General features: G+C 42.5%; 1 protein-coding gene across 7 annotated transcripts in view; it reads right to left on the minus strand.

The window, feature by feature from the left end:
- Positions 1-13,960, minus strand: part of itprid1 (ITPR interacting domain containing 1) — a 259,239-nt gene extending 245,279 nt beyond the window's left edge. For all 7 annotated transcript variants that reach the window (XM_078540090.1, XM_078540089.1, XM_078540085.1 and 4 more), the window contains exons 1-2: positions 13,872-13,960; positions 13,420-13,545 (exon numbers count right to left, since the gene is read on the minus strand). In XM_078540090.1, the coding sequence (XP_078396216.1) occupies positions 13,420-13,454 (35 nt within the window). In that variant the 5' untranslated portion in view covers positions 13,455-13,545; positions 13,872-13,960. The remainder of the gene's footprint in view (positions 1-13,419; positions 13,546-13,871) is intronic.
- Positions 13,961-16,352: the final 2,392 nt, after the last annotated feature.

The raw sequence follows: 16,352 nt of genomic DNA on the forward strand, positions 1-16,352 counted from the left end.
ACATTGGTAGACAGGAGGATAGATAGATGACAATACGTACACTATCAGACCGTGGTCAGTGAGAACTGCACCTCCTGGCTGTGCATGTTGTGAAATTGTAGGCTTTCAGTTACGTTTCCCCATGGCAACATGTATTTGGAAAATCAGCCCTCTCTGTGCATACACATCTGTTCATTTATTTGTGGGAATATCTGTTAATTCCCAATCTCCTTGTAACATCTTTTTAATCTATTTTGCTTGATTTTCACCATCTGTCTTGAATGAAACGTGCGTTATTATATTTTTCCTCTTTTCAGATAGCCAATTGCCATAACATGTTTTAAACTTATCATCACACTTATTGTTATGGCTAATATTAAATAGCCATGTAGCACTCTGCCTAGCAATCACTTCCTCTACCTCCCATTAAGTAAGCAACAGGTTAGAATTCTTGGTATCAGTGGGAGTTTAAAGGTGTTACATCAGACACAGTGGCACTTGAGCACAATTTACTATGCTGACTTAATGCACCTGTTAATAGCAATAGCTATTTGGTGGCTTTGATTTACTTAATGATTCAAAGTCCTGAGCTAATTAAGCAGTTTCTCAATATGCATTCCTAAAGGAGAAAGCAGTGTGGGGAGCAAATTTGGATAACAAATTCTTAAAATGTTTATCTTTTACTTTAACAAAAATTGGAAGCATTCCTTTAAAACTTTTAGCAAGCTAATTATTATTAGCTCAGCCTGACACTAGGTTGAAAATTCAAGAAAAGGTAAGGCTTCAATATTAACAGCCATTTATCAATAGAACATTATTTTTAGACACCAGTTCATGTTACCTATATGAATGATTAATTTCTGTAGTGTCAATTTATGATTGTTTTCCACAAGGCCAATTAGAAAATGATTCAGAATGAAGAACATGCAAGCAACTAAAAAAAACTGAAATTATTTAATAACAGTGAAATTATTTGTCTTCGTCTCACTACCGCTACAAAACCTAACATGAGTGCTGTGCCTTAATCATTTCTTGAAAAACTCATGGACTAGTTAACAAATAGAATGATAACTACTCAATGTGCCAACCACAAAGATTACACATTCATAATGCTTGGCCCCTGAATGGAAAATTTAAATTAGAACTTTGTTGAATGTACCATGAATAAACTGTTCTACAAAATCATATTTACAGCAACAACTTATGTAAATATAGTGCCATGAAATGTACCAAGGTGCTTCACAGGAACATCATAAAACTAAGTATGACACAGAGCCACATAAAGAGATACAAGGTCACATGATAGGTTTTAAGCAGCATCTTAAAGAGAAGTAGAGAGACAGAATTGTGGCAAGGGCATTCCAGAGTTTGGGACCTAGGCAACTGAAGGGTTATATTTAAATATGAAATATGTGGACTACAAAAAAATAGAATGAAAATAATAAGAGACCTGTTTAATTTTGTATGCATGTATGTTTAATATAGAGACTTGCAGGTTCTAAATTAAAACACCAAGCCCAGGAAACTTCTCAATTGTAATGGATCTCTTGGTAATTATTCTTTTGATATAAACTGTTAATCTGCTAATGAAACTAATGAGATTAGTTTGAAGACTATATGGTTATAGACAGATTGTGATCTTCCAGGTTACTTGTCTTCCCAGCTGCACAGGGGATCAGGAAGCCATGACATCTTTCTCATGGTTAGATACCTGCAAGGTTTGTGTAACAGGAAGAAGTATATAAATGAACCATAAACATCATTCTATTTGAGGCTTTGAACTATCAAGTTAATGATTTATAGCTCCAATTAATGAATGAATCACAAAACCTAATAGGCTGTTTATGTTGACAGCTATACACAAAGATTCCTTTGCAAGGTTATGTTGTTAAAGAAACATCTAGTTTGTTAAGAAAATGATACCCTCACAGTGTGGTAGAAGGCGTTTGTTCATTAACATTGATTTGGTCAGAAACTGTTTCAGCCTAATGATCTGATTGTCAGGTGCAATAAGAGTCACGTGGGCTGTATCTTTCAGGCTTTAAATATAGTGTCACTTTACAATTTAGTTCAGTGGTCCAGGAAAAGAAAGCTGACAGCTCCAGCAAAGGTAAAACATCTTCTGGCTCCTCCCAAGGTTGGAAACTATTAGGAGGGCATTTTTTGCTGAATAATCTAAGGCTTAAGAGTCAAGGTAGCCAAGATAACCTCTTAAACTGAAACAGCTGTTCAGGAGTGAACACGGTGCTGATGCTGAGTATTATTTAAAGGAATACTCACAGTTCCATGTTCTCTTGCTGCCAGTGCTGTGAAGAGAACCTCTGAAGCACACTTTGTCAAGACTTCACCAACATTCAAGCAACACTTATTCCAGAAATTCTCTGTGCGACTCCACCTTATCGGAGTCATGGGTCTCCCTTAGTTGTGACAAGGAATGGAAGGAAGACATGAGGCCTTGCAGAGCAGCATAAGCTGCTGCAGGAGAGAGAGGCAGGGAGAGTGAAGTGCATCCTTCCTCGCTGTGTACAGGATCCCTCCTGCACCAGGATCTCTGCCACCAAAACCTCAAGTACAGCACCTGGGAAGCTAAGCACCCTCTTTTGGTTCCTGGATCATCCTGCAATGTGCCAGCCAGCACACTCCAAACCTTCAGTTGAAATGACAATAAAGAGCTTGTTGTGTTGAAAATTGCATCTAATCAGCACCAGAATACTCAATCTGCAGGTTTCTGGTTTAACTGAAGTGTCAGCTGTGGCTCAGTTCATAGCACCCTCGCCTTTGAATCAGAGGGTTGTGGGTTCATGTCCCACTCCCGGAAACCAAGAACTGTGATTGTACTTGAAAGAGTTGCAATCTGTGACTGTTGATAACTCGAAAGAGTTTATGGTTTAACTGCAGGCAAGTCCCCACTTTGTGACCAGTGCTAAATACCAAAATTGGATGCTAAAACAAGCTTTCAAACAAGCAAGTCTTCTTAGCATTGCACCTATTTAGTGTCTGTTTCTACCCTTTAGACAAAATAATCCCTTGGTTGGTTTACAGGAACAACTTGTTAGGTGAAGAATCTTGTTGCTTAAGCGTTTATGAGATTGAAGGTAAGATATATTAGGAGGAATTGAAGATTGGTTAGCAGACAGAAAACAGAGCAGGAATAAATAGGTCATTCAGGTTGGCAGGCTGTAACTAGCAGAGTACGGTAAAGATCAGAGCTTGGGCCTAAGCTATTTGTAATCTATATCAATGACTTACATGAGGGGGCTGAATGTAAGGTAACTGAGTTTGTGATGATATGAAGTTAAGTGGTAAAGTCAGCTGTGAGGAGGACACAAAGTGGCTGCAATGGAATTAAGCAGGCAGTGGAACATAGCAGATTGAATATGTGAAGAAATGTGAAGTTGTCCACTTTGATAGGATAAGTAAAATATTGGTCTGGATTTAATGCAGCCCATTGCGGTGGGAACCATGGTAGCCTTTATGGGAGAGGCCCTATGTCAGTCTCTCAGCAGTGGCATAACCTCCGCAACTGAGTCAAAAGGTGGACGGGGCTGATGAAGGATTCCTGGCTGCTGCCAGCAGGATGTCAATTAAGAAAATTAATTGGCTTATGAGCCAATTAAAACCCATTATCCCTGAGCCGACTGCAATTCCATCGTGATTTAGGGATTAAATGGGAGCCACATGGCTTTTCCACACTTCTCGAAGGCCACCCAGCAAACTTATCAGGCTGCCAGTGGCCTCATAGGTGGGGAGGAGAGTCCCTTGTTATTAGGCACTTAGCTGTGCCTGATCAAAGGACCAAGCATCAGGAAGGGGGGGCCCACTGAAAGCCACCCCTCTGCCCTTGCACCTGATCCTCCTCCATCCTCCCCTCCGTGACCTCCATCCTGCCCTCATTCACCTTTTGACCTGGGGTCCCTCAATAGCCCTGGGCCTCTGGTGGATGCTTTGCTGGATGTTGCCACTACCCCCATGGGCTGAAAGCAATGAGCAGCTGCTGGTCTCTGATTGCCTGGCAGCTCTTGGTGGGCGGGACTTCTACCATCGGAATCCTGAATCCCGTGGTGGACCCAACAGTGGCCACTTAAGTGCCTGAAGTGTACTTAATATAGTTGGGCCTCCTCTACAGAACTGACCAGGTTCCCCTGCCAGTTCTCCAGCTATTGGGCAACAACCCCATCAGGCCGACTAAATCCAGCCTATCTTTTTAAATGGTGAAAGACTGGGAATTGTTGGTATCAGAGGGATCCACGTGTTCTTGTAGATGAACCACAGAAAGTTTACAGAAAGCAAATGGTATGTCATATTCCAATCCCTTTGTAATAAAGACTGGGAGTAAAGAAGCCTTACTGCAATTGTATAGGACCTTGGTGAGACCACACCTGGAGTGTCCTAATCTAAGGAAGAATATATTTGCCTTACAGGAGTGCAACTAAAGTTCACCAGGTTGATTCCTGGGATAAGAGGATTGTCCAATGTGGAGAGATTGACAAGACCAGAATTATATTCCCTAGAGTTTATCAGAATGAGAGGTGATCTCGTTGAAACAGAGGGCTGGATTTTGCCCTCCCATGTTGGCAAGTTTGATGGCCTTCCAGCCTCCTAGAGGCCTGTCCCAACCTACCTGAACTTTTATGGGGAGGAGGTGTTGGGCATCTGCTCACCCTCGGACCTATTCAGGCTCGTAAGTAGTCATTTATGGACCTCATCCTGCTGCAGTTGGTTTTTTACCTGCAGTGAGGGTGGGAGGGCTGTGGGGGGGGGGGGGGGGTGGTGGGGTGGGGGCGGTGAGGCTCGTGCCATATAGGATACCCAGCTGCCCTAGCTGGTATCGCGCAAGAGGGGAGTCTCGGGGCCCATTGGAAGCACCCCCCCCACCCCACCGCTTTAATCTTCCCCTTGGCCCCCTAACCTGCACCCCCCCCACCCCCATGCCATGTCAGGTTGGCAGAACTCAAAGAACCCTGACTTATCTGGGCTCCTCAGTGTGGTGGGACTGACTGTAGTCCCAGCTGTGGCCACTGCTCCTGGTGGCTCTGCTGGACCTACAAACCTTTTGGTCATCTGACTAGCCGGCAGGTCTCTAAAGCAATACTTTCTACCAAGCTTGGCACAGAAGTCTTGCATTAAAGCAATTAACACTGCTCCCTGTGTTAAATTGCTGTGGGGTAGCTGTCAGGATTGTGGGTAGGCTTCCCCCTTTTTAGCCAGTGGACAAGGATCACGGTGGAGCATAAAGTCCAGCCATAAAATTCTTAAAGGGCTTGACAGAGTATATGCTGGCACACTGTTTTCCCTGGCTAGGGAGTCCAGAACTAGAGGTCACAGTCTCAGAATAAGGAGTTAGCCAATTTAGACTGAGATGAGAAGACATTTCTTCATTCAAAGGTTTATAAATCTTTAGAATTCTCTACCCCAGAGAGCTGTGGATCATTGAGTATATTGAAGACTTGTTTCAATGGTTTTTGATTTCTAAGGGAATCAAGGGATATGGGGATAATGCAGGAAGATGTAGCCGAGGTAGAAAAGTAGTTCTGATTTTACTGAACAGCGGAGCAGGCTCAAAGGGTTAAATGGATAACTCCTGCTCTATTTCCTATAACTCTAATATTGAATGAGTATTACAATAAATATTCCTTAGTTTTTTTTTAATGATGCAGTGTTCATAGTCATATAATGTGTATTATATTGAAGTCAACATGTTAAAAATGAAGGCTGAACTTCGTGTTTCATTGAATGTCTCAAACTAACCCAGAAATAAGCATAAAGCTAACAAGCCAGGAAATTGCAATAAAAAACAAAAATACTTAAAATATTCAGCAAATCTGGCAGCATTTGTGGATGGAGAAAGAGTTTATCTTTCAGTCTGATGACCTTGGAAGGTCATCAACCTGAAATGCTAACTCTGTTTCTCTCTCTACAGATGCTGCCAGACCTGTAAATCCAGGAATTTCTGTTTTTACTTCAGATTTCTAGCATCCACAATACTTTGCTTTTGCAACAGAAAAACTGACTCACTGAGAATGTTATACAAGCAATGACTCAAACACAGAGGACCAATTGATTGACGAGCTGTAAAGGTTGTCAGCTGAGTACATTTGCCTAGCAAATTCGTTTCTTATCACGTCTCCATTCAGACATTAGAATAGTTTGTACACTGTTTTATGTGTTCATTGCTTCTGCCAAGTTTTACTGTCTAATTTTTAATACTATAGGCAGTATAGTAGAATAGTTTAAGCTTGTGAAAGCAATATATTGTGCATACTGTGAAATGTGTCACTTGAGGGGATTTGGGTATCACATGAATATATGCTACACATGTCCTGGTGCTTTTTAGAGGCTATTAAATTTATATCATGAGGTAAAGTCACTTGAGTCCTCTTCCTCTATAGACCATGGACATTCTGCTCTAAAGTAAGCTGTACTCCACCTAATTCATCTTTCCACTCGATCCAAAGTCACTGAAGCAAAACACAATTTGTGGGTCTGATAAACGCACTTGCTCACTTCTGTACAGATGAAAAGAAAACAAAACTCTGCAAAAAAAATAAACTTTTGAAATATTTAAAGTATTCTGGAAACACAAAACTGTTCAATTGGTACTTGAAAAGGGAAAAGACTGGTTCATGTTTTGACAGTGGGAAAGGTCCATTAACCTATCTGTTTCCCACTTTTGGAAGCTGACATATTTGCTGAAGTAACTTTTCAAGAATCCACCCACTGGCAGCCAATCATTGAATCATGGGAAATAATTTTAAAAGAAATAGGTCTGCCAATCATTTGACAACCTGCCCAATTAAACTCATGAAGTCAAATGAAAGGAAAATTGAACAAAGCGATCACAATGGCTTCCAACCGGCAGGAAAGGTCAAAGTTTATCTTCATAGAAACTTACAACACAAGGAAAGACCATTTGGCTCATCCTACCTGTGCCAGCTCTTTAGAAGAGCTATCCAATATAGTCCCATAGTCCAGATTTTTTTCATAACCATGCAAAGCAGCCCTTTTCAAGAACTTATCCAATTGCCTTTTGAAAGTTCATGTGGAATTGTCTCTACCCACCTTTCAAGTTTGGATCTTAACAACCCTCTATGTGGGGAAAAAAAATCCTCCCCATTCCCCCTCATGTTTTTCCCAACTAGTTTAAGTTTATGACCTCTGCTTACTGACCCACTTGTCAGAGAAAACAGTTTCTCCCTATTTGCTCAATTAAAACCCCTCACAATTTTGAATTAGATCTCCCCTTAACCTTCTCTGCTTTAAGGAGAACAATCCCAACTTCTGAAATCTTTCCACATAACTGAAACTCCCCACCCTTGGTATTATCCTGGTAAGCCTCCTCTGTACCTCCCATCCCTTGGGAAATAAAAATAGATCTTGTTCAATATTTGTGATACATTTCATGGATAGATACATGGTCCAAGCTTACTGGTTATACAGATTGCAGCTGATCACAGCCTGAATTACTAACAGACATATTGATCTTTTTAAGTGAGACATGTGGTCTTTAAAAAGACCTTCAAGCAAAAGTTGGCAGAAAATGTAAAGTAACTACTTGCTGGAAAATTCTTCTGTGGGTTACACCGACTAGCCCAGAGAGAACGGAATGTCATACCTAAAAAGGTGTCAAGACCTACTTCAGACAGAAACACTTCAAAGGAAGAGATGCAATGCAAAAGGCTGAACTCTAATCTCTTGTGGTTGCTGAGTTGATGGAAACAGATTACCATCTCAGCAAAAATCATCTCCTGTTGAGTTATATCCCAGAATGTGAACATGATCTGAGTTGAAAGAAAGCCGATTCTGGGCAAAAGACATGTTTGTTTTTCCCTTCCAGAAATACACAAGAAAAGGGGTTAAAAAGCTAGCTACAATCCTGATCTCTGTGTGCTAGTTCTGGTGTGCTAGTGTGTGCTATGAAGGTCACAACTGAAGAGCATCAGCTAGACATCCCTGCAGCTTACAGGTTAAAAAAGTCTTTCTCTGTTGCTGGAAGCAAGTCACAAGTCTGCAAAGCCATGGTCAAAAAGGAAATAGCACAGCTCCTTCAGCTAACCTGCAGAACAAAGTGTCTCCAAACCAACTACTGAACTGCCAAAGTCAGCTCTACCAGAATCACCCTACTTAATAGCTGCAAAGTTTTGCCATCTGCTCCTCATCACAAGCCAAAGACTGATTCATATCTCTTTTTTAACCTTTTATTTTTGGACTCAACTTCTCATTTCCGATCTGTTTGTGTGTTTGTGTTTTTATTATTTTTCCTCGGGTTTTCGTAACTGATAAACTTACTCTTTCTTGACCCAAGAAAGCCTGGTTAAATTGGCTCCTTCTAAAACATAAATACATTTGGACAAGAGGGAAGGGATCCTTTTAAATTAATATTATGACCAACAGAGGGGGTTGAATAAAGAAGGGGAGCCAATTCATCCCTCCTCACCCCAGAGCATAACAATTTGGGGTTAATCATCTTGGATCATAACACATTGGGGGACCAGTCATAACAAGATAAATTCCAGTAAACTTGTTGGGCCAGATTCTAACTCTGTATGAATGCACGGGTTTTGATTGTGTAAAAATCAACTGCACTTTGACAGTCATTGTCACTGCCTGTTACCATCTGTAAATGGGCCTTATATTGAAAATGAGGGTTGAGAAACCAGGAAAGAGAGAGGAGAGGGGCAACATGTGTAACATTTGAACATTTAAACAAAATAATTAAGTACAGATTCTGGTTAGAAATATTAGCACATGCTGATTGCTGAAATACTCAAAAATAAGAGGAAGTTTTATATGAAGTTGAGTAGCATTTATTTTTCTGCCAAAACTGAGCAAGATTTGACCAATTTGAAAGTTCTGTAGCCCAGAAGGAACAAATTTATGGAACTTATAATTCAAGCCTCATACAAAGCTTTCTGCACAGAGTCCCATCTAAATGAATATCTGAGTCATTGATCCAGTGGGAGAGAGAGGAGGGGAGTTAAAATGTTTAAAATCAGAAACCCAAACCTAACCTGTCTCTGAAGTGTCAGCTTCTGGTTTTACTTGGTTGGGAAACAAGGCAGCTGAAAGGAGGTGCGAACAGTTGGATCCAGCTGGGGAGTGCCTTTTCAGCACTGCTTCTGGGTCAGGAGGAATAGGGGTGTAGGGGGTTAACAAGCTTTTCAAAGCCTTACCTCGGATTTCTGATTGTTTCTCTCTCAGCTCTCTTTACTTTTCCCAATCCCTTTAAATTTGACTTGCCTGTAATTTACCCCTTTGAGTACCCTTATCATCTGACACCATGTCCGTTTCTATGAATAATTATGCAAATTAAACGATACCAAAAAAGTAAGTGCACTTGACCTTTTACACAAGATTTGCATCCGCTCCTATAATTTAGAACAGGCTGAGGCCTCTAGATGAAAATATGGCCCAATGAATCTAAGCTTGCCAGTTAGCTCCAGCAATTGGTAATTATTATGCCTATCGTAACATCTGCAATACTGTCCAATGCAGGCTCAGAGAGATGCAAAACACTTGGCTGAATCAGAAAGAAGACATTTTTTTCAAATGCAGACCACAAAGACTGGAAGAGATTCTGTAATGCTCTGAAATCTGTCTACGGGTCCCAGTCTACTGGGTCATTACCAATCCTCAGTGCTGAAGGGACAACATGAACTGAGCACTTTAACCATGTCCTCAATTGGCCTTCATCCATCAATGAAAAAACAATCATCAGGCTGCCACATGTTGCCATCAACTGCTTGCTTTATGACCTGCTCATGCTATTAGAAACGGCGAACGTAACCAAACTCCTGTCTAGCAACAAAGCTTCAGATGCTGATGCTGTCCCAGCTGAGGTTTACAATGTTGGAGATCAGTATCTGGTCAAAAAGCACATTGAACTCTTTCAGTCCATATGGAAGCAAGGCAAGAATACAAAGATGCTTCCACTGTTTGCCCATACATGCGGAGAGGAACTTGCCAATTGTAGAGGAATTTCACTCCTCTCCATTGCCAGCAAAATCTTTGCCAGAATCCTTCTGAGCTGCTTAGTGCCACATTTTGACAAGGATCTGCTGCCAAAGAGTCAGTGCGATTTCAGAAAAGTTTGAGGAACCACTGACAAGATGTTTGCAGTTAGACAGCTTCAAGAGAAATGCTAAGAATAGAACATGGAACTCTACATCAGGTTTGTTGACCTGACCAAGGCCTGTCACACAGTCAGCTATGAGGGCCTTTGAAAAGTAATGGAGAAATTTGGATGTTCTCAGAAATTCATCATAATGGTTTGACCGTTCCATGATGGTATGCTTGCATATGTCCTGGATGATGGTGAGTCTTCTGACTTATTCCCAGTCACTAATGGAATTAAGCAAGGCTGCTTTCTAATGCCAACATGCTTCAGCATGTTTTTCTCTGCCATATTCTCCAAAGCCATCCATAAAATCAATATTGCATGGATGGAATGCTGCTCAATTTCAGATGACTTCAGGCTAAGACCAAGGTCTCCTAGGATATACTTTGCAATTTTCTGTTTACCAATGATGGTACACTAGCTACCAGTTCAGAGCTGGACATGCAATGTAGTATGGATTTGTTCTCCAACGGAAGCGACAACTTTGGCCTTATGTTCAGCACAAAGTAAACTGAGGTAATGTACCGGCCTGCTCCAGGGATATTCTATCTTGAGCCCAAAGCTTCAGACCATGACCAATCTGTCTGCAATGGATTGGTTCATTTATCTCATCAGCACGCTCTCTTGAGCTCTCCTATATCAATGATAAGACACATGCACGAATTGTCAAAGCAACTGTAGCCTTTGACATCTTTGAACATCATAGAACCATAGAAAAGTTACAGCACAGAAGGAGACCATTCAGCCCATCTTGTCTATGCCAGCCCGAGGATACCCAGGTGCCCTTTCTAATCCCACTTTCCTGCACCTGGCCCATAGCCCTGCAGCTTACAGCACTTAAGGTGCAGATCTAGGTATTTTTAAAAAGAGTTGAGTTTCTGCCTCTACCACCAACTTGTGCAGCGAATTCCAGATACCCATTACCTTCTGCATAAAAATGTTCTTCCTCATGTCCCCCCTACACCTTCTGCCACTTATCTTGAATCTATGTCCCCTGGTTCTAGAATTCTCCACCAAGGGAAACAATTTTATCCTGTCCCTCTATCTATTCCCCTCATAATTTCGTACACCTCAATCAAGTCACCTCTCAGCCTTCTTTGTTCAAAGGAAAATAACCCCAACCTATCCAATCTCTCCTCGTAGCTACACTTTTCTAACCCTGGCAACATTCTTGGAAACCTACTCTGCACTCTCTCCAGAGCTATTTCGTCCTTCCTGTAATGTGGTGACCAGAACTGCACGCAATACTCCAGTTGTGGCCTCACTAGTGTTTTATACAATTCCAACATTATATCCTTACTTTTATATTCTATACCTCTGCCAATGAAGGAGGGCATTCCATATGCCTTCTTTACAACCCTGTCTACTTGAACTGATGCCTTCAGGGACCTGTGTACTTGTACACCAAGATCTCTCACTTCATCTACCCCTCATAGTATATTCCCATTTATTGTGTAATCCCTGTAACTGCTTGACCTCCCTAAATGTATGACCTCACACTTCTCTATGTTAAAATCCATCTGCCACTTTACCGCTCACTCCACCAACCCATCTATATCGTTTTGGAGATTATGGCCATCCTCTACACTATCCACTACTTGGCCAATCTTTGTGTCATCTGCAAATTTCCCAATCGTGGGAATGAGTCTGCTTATGAAACTAAAAATCTATACACTCTGCTCTATAAATGCAAAACTTGGTCTGTGTACCAGTGTCATGTCAAGAAGCTCAAACACTTTCATTTGAGCTGCCTTTGGAAGCTTCTGAAGATCAGATGGCAGGGCAAAATACCAGACTCACCTGAGCTGGAATGCTAAGCATCCACACCATACTGAGACAGTCACAACTGAGTTGGGCTGGTCATGTAACCAGAATGCATGACACTCACTTATCAAAGTAAATCTTCTTTGGAGGGCATGAGTCTGGGGTGTGCTTTCATAGTGATCGAAGGAAGATTCAAGGAGACTCTGAAGGCTTCACTTAGAAGTTTTGTTAACAATCCTGAGTCCTAGAAGAAGCTCGCCCAGGATCGCTGTGCCTGGCACAAACATAAAAAATGTGCAGCCTCCTTCGAAAACAAGTGTGTATCAAAGGCAGAGAAAAATGCAAGGAGAGGAAATCCTGAGCCAGTAACTTGTCCAAAACTCAATCATTCCTAATATCCTGTTCTATTTGCAGCAGAACCTTCTGGGTGCAGATCAGGCTTAGCTATAAATACCCACTGGAACCTTACCAAAAACCTCAGATGATAGACAAGGAAGGAAGGAAATTATGGGGAGAGTTTTCTCCCCATCGGGCAGGTTGGTTGGGCGCGGACACGGAGCTGATCGCCACCTGCGATCGGCTACGCACCGCCATTTTACATGGGCGAGCCAATTAAGGCCCACCCAGCGTGACACACACCTGGTAGCGCTCAGTGCTACCTGTGCAGGCTGGGGGAGGAGGGAGAGTTGGGGCCTGCGCTTCTTCGTGCACGCGCGCAAAAGAGCACAAATCTCCCTGAGGCATGGAGCTGCCTCAGGGAGATTAAGGTCAGTTTCAAAGTTTAAAATAAAGTGAAAAATCATTTACACGTCCCCACACGTGACAGTGTCATATGAGCTGAGACGTGTTTTAAAAATATTTATTAATATAACAAACGCTTCATGAAACCTCATCCCGCCCGTGGATGAGGTTTCATGAAAAATGCAAAGGCCGCCTGGGCTTCTTAAGGCTGGACGGGCAGCCCTGTCAATTTGGTAAATTAGTTAATTAATGGCCTTAACAGGCCTTTTACAGCTTGGCGGGCGTGCAGCCGACTCCAGTGCGTGCCCGCCAGACGAAAGATCATTTTACGTAATCACACATGTGTCATTTTACACGTCGGCTGAACAGAAAATTTTGCCCTATGAAAAAAGAACTATATATGTACTGAAGTTAATTATGAAATTTGAGCTTAATATAGAGGTCATGAACCATTATTATTTCCCTTATTTCAAAACATTAGTGTAGTTTTGTGTTAAATAGAAATATTATACTACTATTATTTATATGCTTTGTAATCTATTTGCCATTAAATTAATTAAGAAATTAAAGCCTAAAATGAGATGGTATAGTGATATTCTGCAGCTTCTCAGAAGTCATGTGGAGAATCCTGTGGCAACATTGGATAGATTCAGTATTAAAGAAACATAAGAAAAGTTGTCTGCTCATTTGATGTTCAGTTAAAAAATTAGCAAGAGATCAGAACCAGCAAAGATACTCTTAAAGTTATATGTTGCTAAGACACATTGAGAGTAATCTAAAATAGGAAAGCATAATTATCCAGAGTAAGAGACAGGAATTACCCAAAAAATGAAGCACTTTGTATACTGTGAATCATTTTTCACCATCCATTTCCGAACTGGACCTCTGATCCTGTGTTGTTTCCTCTTGAGTTGCCTCTCTGGTTTGAATCTCCAAAGGTACCTTGACTAGCCTCTCTGGTTTGAATCTCCAAAGGTACCTTGACTGGAGTCATTTAAACCCATTAAAGGTTCGTACTTTATCAAACGAATAAGGAACAAAATTGTAGTCTACTACTTTTGAAAGCAATTGTAACTTTGTAGCCACACTATTTGTTTCACAAGTTTTGCAAAAGATCTTCCCCTCCAATAAACTGAAAGCATTTCAAAGACAACACAATCAAAAATTACAGCACTGAAGTTTAACATATCCACCCATTTCGTGGAACAAAAACCAACACTCAGTCTCATTCAGCAGTTTGGTTTACAAAGCAATGCAGCAGTAATAAGCTTACCTGGTGTAGTAAAACAGCTGTTCTTTGTGGAGAAATGAGGCAGTTAAAGTTCCAAAAGATCACCTACCATTCTGCATGCCATAAACAACACAGCTGGTTAGTAGCTTGCAAGGAATTTGCTGAACTTTCTTCCTGCTTTTACCTAGCCTGGACATGTTCCACAAACCCTATTGGTTATTTCTCATAGCCCATCCCAGTAACCATGTTAAATTCAGGGAAATTAATTTGTTTTAAAGGGGAGTCAAACCTTTCCTGATTGCCCACAGCACAAGCAACATCATCTGAGGTATGCTGTGTGTAGACAATCAGCATAGCGTATCTGATTAAAATTTCTTTCAATTAATATATTCTGTTCAAAATCTGCACTCTAAAAGTAAACAGTAAAGCAGGTGTCATGTTTACTGCAGCAATAATTGGTTGCATGCAATGCAACAACTCCAAAACCAAAGCTTGTGGAATAACTTCCTACCAACTGCTCGAAGGATTGATTGCCCAAAGGATCAGAGACAGGAACCAGATGCAAAACGGTGACCCGATTCACCTTTGGGACACAATATTTGGACAATTAGATGCAAATGTGTGGACATCTGGCGAAGTTCCCTGAGGCAATGGGAGCTCTAGGACTGCGAGTGGAGGAGCCCATCACCGTCATTAGCTCCACATTGTCTGGGGCTTCAACCACACGAGCTCTCACCAAGAGAGATTGGCCACTCTCATGGAGAGACACATGCAGCAGCACTTGGAGTAGATGCAAGTGCAGTGTCTTGGCCAGGAAAGGGTGAAAGCCTCACTCTGTAGCCTGGTTCAGTCTACTCAGAGTGTGAGCCCCGACATCCACAGAATACATGAGGAGCTGCGTACCCTGAACAGGACGGTCACACTGATGGCACAGTGGTTGCTGGAATGGACAACTGCTGCATATCAGCAGACAGCCCCATCAAACCCACCTGAAGGCCAACCCAGGGTTGTGGAGGTCACTGAGGAGGACGAAGCTATCGAGAGCTACTCCAGCACCCTCCTCGTCTTCCATCTCCCCAGCCACTCCACCAGAGCCCTCGTCTGCTCCATAGGTGCCAGTGAATATGGGGATCTCCTTCAGACTGTGATCTTTGCATGGGCTGCCAACGAGTGCCTGCACGATGAGGCAGGACACCATAATCCTCATTGCCATAAAGAATGAGAAGTGAGCAGCCTGCCTCCATCTCCTCCTACGCAATGTGGAGGGGGTGGGGGTACTTAGGCCGAATGGCTGCCTTCTGTGCTGTTATGATTCTATCGGGTCTGTGCTGGCTCTCCTGAGGAGCAATTCACGTACTCTCCCCACAGCCCAGCACATTCCACCCTTTCACATATTTAGAAAATTCAGAAAATGTAGAAAGAAGTCACTCTTCCCATTGTTTGTTTCTGCGCCGGTCAAGAAATGAGCCATCCAGCCTAATGCCATTTTGCAGCACTTGGCCTGTAGTCCTGGAGGTTATGGGACTTTCCACCTCTATTACCCTTTCAGGCAGTGAGTTCCAGACCCCTACCACTCTGTGTGAAAACATTTTTCCTCGTCCCCTCTAATCATAGGAGTGTGCACAAATGCATAGCATTGTCTTTCCAAGAGCACTAATGGGTTCACCATGGCTACACATTTTACATTGTATATATCACAATTAATCTTCTTGATTACATCTACATACACTCTTACATGTCTCAATGAAAATATTAACATTGGCCAGAATTTTTGGGATGGCGGGGGCTCAGATCCCGCCATCCCAAGAGATGAACACATCCCCACCCACTTCGAGAGACCAGCTGCTATTTTACACTCTAATGAGTGTTGATTGGCAGGAGGCCCTTCACTCGGGAGGAAGTCCAGCTTTGGAGAGCTGCCAGCTAATTAGATTGGCTGGCAGCTCTCCAGTCCCTCCAGTGGCTGGAAGAGACCACTGCAAGAGCTTCCTGAGCCTACATCCAGATAACTGGAGGAAAAGGCGTGTCAGGAATCTGGGTGCGGAGGGTAGTAAAGGCCTGGGGGATCGTGAGGGGGGGTTGATCGGGATCTCGGGAGATAGGCCAGGAAGGGAGGGAGGTCTGCAGTTCACCAGGCCTTAAGAGGAGGCTGCCCTCAGTCAGAAGGAGGCTTCTGATGGAGGCACTCCCACCCATTTCCTGTCCGAGATAGAATTTCTTTCATTTTCTTTCCCCCCACCCCCCACCCTCCCCCACGCCGAGCTGTTATCCGCCCATCAGCCTTAAAATTGAAGCTGGGTGGGAAATGGCCATTAAAGGGCCTTAAGTGGGGCAAGGGTGGGCTTCCCGTCCCAGGCCCTGCCTGCCCCACCATGAAAGTGCTCAGAGGTCGGGCAGACATGAACCCAGAGAGAATCCTGTCCATGCAATTTAACACTCCCTCACTGCCTTAGAACCCGCCAGGCAGGGGGGTGAGCATAAAATTCTGGCCATTATGAATGACGTTCTTACCAGTAACACTGA

Source organism: Cetorhinus maximus, chromosome 4 (genome assembly GCF_964194155.1).
Source record: "Cetorhinus maximus chromosome 4, sCetMax3.hap1.1, whole genome shotgun sequence".
NCBI classification, from domain to species: Eukaryota; Metazoa; Chordata; class Chondrichthyes; order Lamniformes; family Cetorhinidae; genus Cetorhinus; species Cetorhinus maximus.